General features: G+C 56.1%; 1 protein-coding gene across 1 annotated transcript; it reads left to right on the forward strand.

Moving 5' to 3' along the window:
• Nucleotides 1–765: 765 nt before the first annotated feature.
• IDO2 (indoleamine 2,3-dioxygenase 2) lies at nucleotides 766–6,677 on the forward strand. The gene is made up of 10 exons (XM_061349718.1): nucleotides 766–1,044; nucleotides 1,582–1,677; nucleotides 2,345–2,464; nucleotides 2,605–2,723; nucleotides 2,958–2,972; nucleotides 3,398–3,497; nucleotides 3,664–3,781; nucleotides 4,209–4,260; nucleotides 5,401–5,549; nucleotides 6,055–6,677. The coding sequence occupies exons 1-10, from the start codon at nucleotides 946–948 to the stop codon at nucleotides 6,423–6,425; spliced, it is 1,239 nt and encodes a 412-aa protein (XP_061205702.1). The 5' UTR covers nucleotides 766–945; the 3' UTR covers nucleotides 6,426–6,677.
• The last annotated feature ends 2,044 nt before the right edge of the window (nucleotides 6,678–8,721 follow it).

The following is an 8,721-nucleotide window of genomic DNA, read 5'->3' on the forward strand; positions in this document are numbered from 1 at the left end:
CATTGGAGCAGGAAATCCCCTCTCTTGTCCCTTCGCTGCAGCCACAGCCCCTGGACAAGCACCCCATAGCCCTCAGCATCACACTGGGATGTGTGGGGTCGGGATGCCCACAGCACGGCACCAGTGTGCCATTGACCACTGGCAGTTAAAAGCATCATTATGGACTTTGATTTGTATTTGATGACGAATTTGATGCCAACTCAGCTCCTGTTAAGGCAGCTCACTCAAAATGCTGATAAACCCTTGAAAGACAAGAAATGTGGATTAGGGAGTTTCACTCCTTGCCACACAGGGCTTTGGATGTGCAGCATCCATCCCATCAATTTATTTTGGCTATGCCAGGCATAGTGTTAGTGTGAGCATCAGCACCAGGATGAGGGTACAGGGAGGGCCTCCTGTATCACTCCTGTGGTGCTTGGCACCTGGGGATGTCCCATGGCAGGTCCTAGAGCCACCAACACAGGTCTGCCCTGCTCTGCCATGCCTGGTGCTGCGCTGACTGCAGATCTGTGCTGCACTGGTGCTGTGCCCGGGTTCTGCATCCCCCAGCACCATGTGGATGGTCTCTGCGTCTTGCCTGCCTCCTGCACACAGAACATGAGTTTGGCATTGCCAGGATGCAGGGGGTACAATGCAGCATCGCTGAGCACCCCAGGTCACCTTGATAAAGCCTCCCATGAGAGCCTGGAGCATCCCTGCTGCTCCAAGGGGAGGTGCTGGGGAGAGCCAGCTCCCATCCCCAAGCCTTCCCCATAGGTGGATGCCCACGGGGCTGGAGATCAGTGTTTGCTCTATGGCAGCCCCTTATCAGCAACCTTTAACCGTGTTTGCTCGGCCCCTTCGGCCATTGGGCTCTGGCTCCCGCCGGGACAAGGAGCGCTGGCTCAGCACATACCGGGAACGGGGCAGGCACCGGGAGCCAGGTCTCATCCTGACCCTGCAGTGATGGAGCCCGGTGAAGGCTCGGAGGAGCCCCCGTTGCCTCTGGCGCTGGCGAGGTTTCAGCTCTCCGAGGAATACGGTTCCCTGCTTCCCGAGCCTCTGGTAGGACGCGGCACAGGGACAGAGGGGCTGCGGGGTGGCTTTCGGGTTGGGTTCCAGTTTGATGCTGCTCTAACCCACTTGGTAAACAGCAATGGGGAAGGCACGTGCTATGGAGGCACAGTTACACAGGACAAGGCTCTCCATTTACAAGGGATTAGCAAGAGGCACAGGGGAGAGGAGAAGGGGGTTTGCAACCCACTTTGGCCCTGGCTTTGCAGGATTCCGGGATGAAGAGAGTGCTCAGCCCCTGGGGAAAGCCATTTTCCAGCACGTTTTCCCTAGGGAAAGCCATTTTCCAGCACGTTTTCCATGCTGAAAGCGATGCCATTTATCACTGGGTTTACTTCACAGCAGGGAGCGCTCAGGGACAGGCAGATGCTTGTTTATCATCCATTAACGCGGTCACAAGGGCTGCTGTTACAAGCAGGGGAAGCAGACACAAACCATTAACTGCAATGGGTGAGGCTGGATGGATGCTGGGGGGTGGAGGCAGGCACATGGTGCAGTAAGTGTCCTCCTTCTCCCCTCTCTACCAAGACAGAGCTGCCGGCGCCCTATGGTCCATGGATGGAGATTGCCCATGACCTGCCTCAGCTCATCACGAGCCACCAGCTCCGCTCACGAGTTCACCAGGTGCCTTTATCCTTCCCATCCCTGAAGCTCTCTCAAGCCTTGCTCTGACACAGCAGTATCTGCACTGCAAAAGTGCATGGAAAAGCAAAGCCGTGTCCTTAGCAAGGGCACAGCCAGACAAGGACTAATGCCACCCAAAGGCAACGCATCAGCATCGGTGGTGGATCCTTGGGCTCATCCCAGCCAAGGAGCCCAAGGTTTTATGGTCCATGGTGCAGCAGGACCCATGCAAAAGGAGAGGGATGCCTTTATAAGTGAAATGCTGTGATTTATTGTCCGTGTTTGCAGACCAGCAGCAGGGAATCAGCAGCAACCCTGGCAAGGGAGGTTGAGGAGCCCAAGGCTCAAGGGTCCATGGTCCAGCAGGGCCCATGTAAAAGGAAAGGGATGCCTTTATAAGTGAAATGCTGTGATTTATTGTTCTTGTTTGCACACCAGCAGTAGGGAATCGGCAGCAACCCTGGCCAGGGAGGTTGAGGAGCCCAAGGCTCAAGGGTCCATGGTCCAGCCAGACCCATGCAAAAGGAGAGGGATGCCTTTATAAGTGAAATGCTGTGATTTATTGTCCGTGTTCGCAGACCAGCAACAGGGAATCAATAGCATCCTGGGCAAGGGAGGTGGGATGCAAGCTGGCTGCATTGGCACTAGCAGGGTCTGTCCTTGGCAGATGCCACAGCTGAGCACCCAGCACCTCCATGGGCACAAGGAGCTGCACTTGGCACATCTGGTGCTCAGCTTCATCACCATGGGCTACCTCTGGCAGGAGGGCGAGGAGGGCACCGTGAAGGTAAAAACATCATGGAGCAAGTTCAGCAGCTCCCCTGGGACTCATCCTATGGGAGCAAAGCCCCTTTCCTGAGCGTGACCCCATAGACTGGCACCATTCACCTGACAGTGACTTCTTCTCCTGTGTTTTATGCCCTTCAGGTCCTGCCCCAGAACCTTGCTGTCCCCTTCTGGGAGGTCTCACAGGCTCTGGGCCTCCCACCCATCCTCAGCCACGCAGACATTGTGTTGGCCAACTGGAGGAGGAAGAACCCCAATGGGTAAACAGGCAACAGTGGTGACCCTGAGCAAGCCCCATCCAGCACAATAGGGACAAACGGATCCCACACTGCTCCTGTTCCATCAGACCCCACTAAAACCCACCACTGTGGGGCCTGCCTTGGACCAGTGAGCCCCTTTGTCCCCCCAAGAGCACAGCCCATTGCTGATTCTAACATCTCTCTTTCTCTCTCCTTCCCTTGTACGTTTGCTGGCAATAACAAAAATGCCTTCAGGCCTCTGGAAATGGAGTAAGTATTTAAGATGCTTATTTATTTTCAGGCAGTATTGGTTTTGTTTGCCTTGGCTTGGCTCTCCAGCACTGCAGGGCTCTGCTTAGGTTGAACCTCTCTCTTGATGTATGAGCACAACAAAACCAGCTCAGCCTCATTGGCACGCAAATGCTACTGCAACAACAGCAAAGTGCCATGGCTGCGGCTGAGCCTCGCTGTCCTGGGCCAGCCTCATAGCCCATAGCATGGAGAGGGTCCTGCATCCCTTAGAACCACAGCAGCCCCTTTCCTCTTGTGCTCTGGGCCAGCTCTGCTCTGCCCAAGGTGCACACAAGAGGCTCTGTGGATGGGGAAGGTTTGGTTCCAAGGCTCAATGGGTTTTGGGGTGTGCAAGGAACCCCTGAGAAGCATCTTCTTGACCCCCGCATCCTTGGCTGCTGCAGCAACCTGGACACCATCATTGCATTGCCTGGGGGAGAGAGCCTGCGAGGCTTCATCCTCGTCACCCTCCTGGTTGAGAAGGCGGCTGTGCCGGGGTTTAAGGTACGGGATCATTGTCCCTCACAGTGCTTTGTTGGGGTCACCATCCCCTGCACCCCTGCTCTTGGGCTGTGGGCATGGGCAGAGCCGGTAGCGGGTACCCAGAGCCGCTATGCGCAGACATCCCAACCCCTCATCACTTTGTGTTCTCCTTTCTCTCCCCTCCAAGGCAATTGTGGAGGCTGTTCATGCTGTGCTGCAGCTGGATGAGGAGACTCTGCACAGAGCACTGCAGGAGATGGCAGGGGCCATCCGGGACATGAGCAAGGCTTTGAAACGGATGCATGGTAACAGCATCGCTGGGTGGAGGGCAGCTCATGTCCCACAGTGAGGTGGGACCCATCAGGTGGTGGATTGGAGCTAGTGCTTGGTCCATAAAGCATCTCTGGAGGGATGGAGTGGGTAGAGGTAGGAACAACCTGGTGCAGCTCAGTGATCCCAGTGTGATGCAGTCCCTGAGCACCCAAACTGCTCCTGGGTAAAAGTGTGGGGTGTTTTGGGGCTCCTAGCACTGATGCTGTGCTGCACACTGTGGTACCCAAGGAGCCAGGGAAGCCACCAAGGGCAGCAGCACCACACCAGGTCCTTCTCTGAGCACAGATTCAGTTCACTTCGGCTGTGACAGGAGGGACACGGCCACACAGGAACCACTGGTGCATGGGGAATGAATGGCCTTTTGCTTGCACTAACATCTATGACCTGGTTTCCTCCTAGACCATGTGGATCCAGCAGTGTTCTACTCCGTGATCCGCATCTTTCTCTCCGGGTAAGTCAAATAATCCCCCTCAAACACTAGGAAAGGCCGTTTGGGCAAGGCAGAACCATGGTGGTGAGCCCAGGGCCGCACATTTGTCATCCCTCCTCTTCCCTGCGGGGCTGCCAGCATCCTTCCCAAGGGGGTTTCTATTCTTATTTCTCTTCAGCATATCTCAGCATTCCTAAATCAAAAGGCTCCATGCATCCGGCTTAGGTTGCTCTCATATTTTATCCACGCTGACCTTGGCTTGATGGCCATCAGCCTGGAACAACATGCCTTTTAAATTCCCTTCTGCTTAGAAGAGCTTCCCACTAGTAAAGATTACTATAAATACAGCCCGGGGAGAGCTAAAAATACGCTGGTATTTGATAATGAATCTATTTTCTCTGCAGTTTGGGCAAAACCCGCTCCAGCACTCACACAGCCCTAGCAGCCAGCACCGAAAGCCTCATGAAACGGGTGCATTCTTCAGAAGGTCAAGAGATATTTTTGTGCCAGGCACGTTATCTCTGTGAAATCAGAACTCCCCTTTCCATCCGTGAGCAAGCGTTGGTCCATGCACGGAGCCGGGTGCAGGGGCTGTGGGTTGATGCGTGCACTGGTCTCTGAGCTTGCTGAGGATGAGCAGCTTGAGGAGAGGGAAGGAACCACGCTGCAGGCTGGTTCTGTGCTTTCTTTAAGGGCACCATCCCAAGAGTAACAAGGAATAACCCGAACTGCAGGGGGTCAGGAGAGCGTTTTGGGTGACTCTGATGCAGAGGCAACCAGCTTCTCCCAGTGGCCACTGGGATCTCAAGGCATTGATGTCAAGTGCCATTATTGCCCCTCTGCTCCCCCACACCCAGCTCTGCACATGGGTCAAAGCCCAAGGCTGCTCACCCATGCGTGGCATCCCATAGAACGATCCCTAGCTGCTATGCAAAGGATAATTGAGGATTCCTCCCTATACCCATGGCTTTATGGTGCACCTCAATAGTGTTTGCTTTCCAAGTGCATCTCCCATGTGAGGATGAGGTGAGTGAGGAGGAAGAGGAGATCCATGGCTGGGTTAGGAAGGTTTTGTTCCATGTTACCAGCTCAGGGTCTCTGCTTGCAGCCCCTCCATCCCATTCTCTGCTCCCTCACTCACTGCTGTGTCTTCCTGCCCAGCTGGAAGGATAACCCAGCCATGCCAGATGGGCTGATATATGAAGGGGTATCCGACGAGCCCATGGAGTACTCGGGAGGGAGCGCGGCGCAGAGCACCATCCTGCATGCCTTTGATGAGCTCTTGGGCATTCGCCACAGCGAGGAGAGTGGTAAGACACCCACTTTCCTAAGGGAATAAGGGGTGAGGGAAGAACCAAGGCAGAGCGGTTCCCATCTCACCCTCGCATCGCCTCGCTCTGCCCAGTTTGTTAGGGAGGAAGCCTATAAAGGAGGTCTTGGCATCATTTCCTTACTGATATAAATTCCCAGCTGCTTTCTGTTTGAGGTTATATATGGGTACGGAGATGAGGGAGCAGAGCATCCTGCCGGTACCTCAGCTCACCCATTCACCCCTCATCGCTTTAGTCCATCCCACAGAATACATTTATCAGAAGTTAGCAAACCCATTCTAACAGCAAAAAATGAACCCCCAAACAACCCAAACCCAAAGGCTGAGAGCAGGGCCTCAACTCTACCTTTTAGTCTTAAAACCAACCTTAACAGAGCGTTGGCCTGATATGGGTCATCTTTCTCAAGCAGTTGGCCATGCAGGCTGGGGGCTGAGTGTCAGGGTGCTTTAACCCACTGATTCCTCCCTTTGCCGGTGCCTTGCAGCCGCCTTCCTGCACAGGATGAGGGGGTACATGCCCCCTGCACACAGAGCCTTTGTGGAGGAGATCCACCGCGCCCCATCCCTGAAGCAGTGCGTGCTCTCCTCCGGAGACCCGCGGCTCCATGTGGCTTTCAACCAGTGCGTGTCCGCGCTGGCGGACTTCAGGTCCTACCACATCACCGTCGTCACCAAGTACATCAGCATCGCAGCGGCCAGGGCCAAGGCTGGGCGGGCAGAGCAGGGCACCAAGGCTGGCTCCTCCACAGGGAAGCCCCCATCCGCACTGGAGGCCAAAGGGACCGGTGGGTCCCACATCTTCAGCTTCCTCAAGAGCATCAGGGACACGACGAGGGAAGGGATGATAAGTGCTTGACTTGCCATAGGGTTTGCACTGTGCAGGAGGCCACGCGGTTCCTGTGTGTGTCTGCAACGTGTGTCCAACCACAGGGACCTTCACCCAAACCTCCTCCAGCAGCACCCTTCCTGCTCGTGCACGTCTGGGACATGTGGGACATGCTCTGGGCTGTTGAGGGAGGAAAGCACTGCAGCTGGGAACCCCCAGAAGGCACACAGTGAATGCAGCATCCTTCCAGGGCACCGGGATGGGCACAGCACTGGGATGGGCACCACAATAGGCACAGCATCCTTCCAGGGCACCGCAATGGGCACAGCATCCTTCCAGGGCACCGCAATGGGCACAGCACCAGGATTGGCACAGCATCCTTCCAGGGCACCGCAATGGGCACAGCATCCTTCCAGGGCACCGCAATGGGCACAGCATCCTTCCAGGGCACCGCAATGGGCACAGCATCCTTCCAGGGCACCGCAATGGGCACAGCATCCTTCCAGGGCACTGGGATGGGCACAGCACCGGGATGGGCACAGCATCCTTCCACAGCACCACGATGGGCACAGCATCCTTCTATGGCAAAGGCATGGGCACAGCATCCTTCCACAGCACCGGGATGGCACAGCACTCATCCCTGGCAATGGCATGGGCACAGCATCCCTTCAATGCACCAGGATCAGCCCAACACCCCCCCACAGCACCGGGAAGAGCCGTGTTCACCCAAGCCCTTCTTGCTGCACCGCTCCAGGCTCGCTCCCCAAGGAACCCCTGGGGTTACACGGACTAATAAATAAAGCAGCGCTTCCCCCCCCATAACCCCCTCCCCAAGCCGTGCTGCGGGCCCCGTGTCTGTCGCCAAGCCGCGGCCCATCGCGACATCCCAGCGCTTCCCCATCGCGAGGTGGCGGCAGAAACCCGCTTTTGGCTGTGTCGCAGCCGGGATGCTGGAGCAGGGGTGGGAGGGGGGGGGCAGATCCAACAGCGCACCCGTCGGGGTTTATGGGGGCTGAGGGGCCTCCCGCTGCCTTTGGCACCCAAACACGGCTCCTCTCCCCCCACCAACCGGCCTTGGCACTGCGACACCCGGACGTGATGCTATTGGGGTCCCAAACAACGGGGGCAGCCTCAAGGCATTCAGTTCCCATCGACCTGATCGCGATAGATGGGGCCGGTAGCGACAAGCGGTGCCGTCTGCATCCCGGCCTCTGGGTGGGAGCCGGCGTTTCACCGTCACTTGTGTCTGTACAAGGCAGTTCCGTCTGTTCCCATCTCGAACAAGAGGCAGAGATCTTGCATAGCTGCTGCGTCTGCTGCGGGAGCACAGGGAGATGCTGCTGCCAAACGCAGCTCCCCAGCCATGGGGGTGATGCTGAAGTCACTCAAACCCTGCAGTATTTGGGTGCTCCCAGGCTTTGCTTTCTCACATCCCAATGAGCAGCAGCAGGTTGTGGCAGGGGACATGGGGACGCATGGTTCCCCCAAGGGAATAAACCACCCATGGTCCTCACTAGGTATCTGCAGCAGCCCAACACCAGCCTGCTGCCTAATAGAGGGGCTGTTATGATACAGACACCATGAAGCCACAGCAGCAAAACCTCATGGCACTGGGATGGGTGTGCAGGTCTGCTCCAAGAACAGGGTTAAATCCTTTCCTATAATGCCAGGTGCCCTTTATAGTGTGAGCACGCCCCCAAATGCCTTGGAACCGGCGTGTTGAGGGAAACAAAGCCATATGCCACCGTGTTTTGCCTGCCTGGGTTTTGCTGGCGCGGCTGCCAGGGACTGGGTTTCACACCCAATCAGTGCCGCGGTGCAAAAATAGCTTTGGCAGTGCCAAAAGAGAGTCAAGGTCCTTTGAAATGAGACTTTGTTCCATTCAGGGCAGCAAAAAGCTCGGCTCTGAAGCATTGAAGCTCCTTGGTGAATTCTAGTCCGTGCCCTCTTTAGAGGTCCAGGCTTAAAGCTGGGGCTTAGGAGATGGTATCGTCAGTAAATGACCTATGGGAAGGTGTCAGCACCTTTAAATCTCAGCCTGGCAGCCCTCAGTGTGCTCGGATCTTGGTTTCTAACCAGCTGCTGCATGTTTGAGGTGGGCAATATTTCATTCTGATGCTTGGCTTGGTCTATTACACTTCAGCTTGGAAGGGAAAAGGGAAGAAACTGCTCCAGCTAAATGGAAACCATCGCTGGGGCTCACAGGGCCCTTCCCCTGCCCAATTCCAGCGATGCCCCAGCTCTGAGGGAAGGAAGGTGCCCCAAAAGCTGCCCAGCCCATGGTGTTCCCAGGTTGGGAAACTACACAACAACGCCTGAGCTCCCT

Source organism: Neopsephotus bourkii, unplaced genomic scaffold, assembly GCF_033783945.1.
Source record: "Neopsephotus bourkii isolate Nb327-2 ecotype Australia unplaced genomic scaffold, CSIRO-AGI_Nbou_v1 NB_457, whole genome shotgun sequence".
Taxonomy (NCBI): Eukaryota; Metazoa; Chordata; class Aves; order Psittaciformes; family Psittacidae; genus Neopsephotus; species Neopsephotus bourkii.

Bases quoted from the DNA above. Each gene is read 5' to 3' on its own strand.
- IDO2 (XM_061349718.1), top strand. From the start codon at position 946: ATGGAGCCCGGTGAAGGCTCGGAGGAGCCCCCGTTGCCTCTGGCGCTG. The intron at 3,782-4,208 runs GTAACAGCATCG...GTTTCCTCCTAG, and splicing joins GGCTTTGAAACGGATGCATG to ACCATGTGGATCCAGCAGTG. The intron at 4,261-5,400 runs GTAAGTCAAATA...CTTCCTGCCCAG, and splicing joins ATCCGCATCTTTCTCTCCGG to CTGGAAGGATAACCCAGCCA.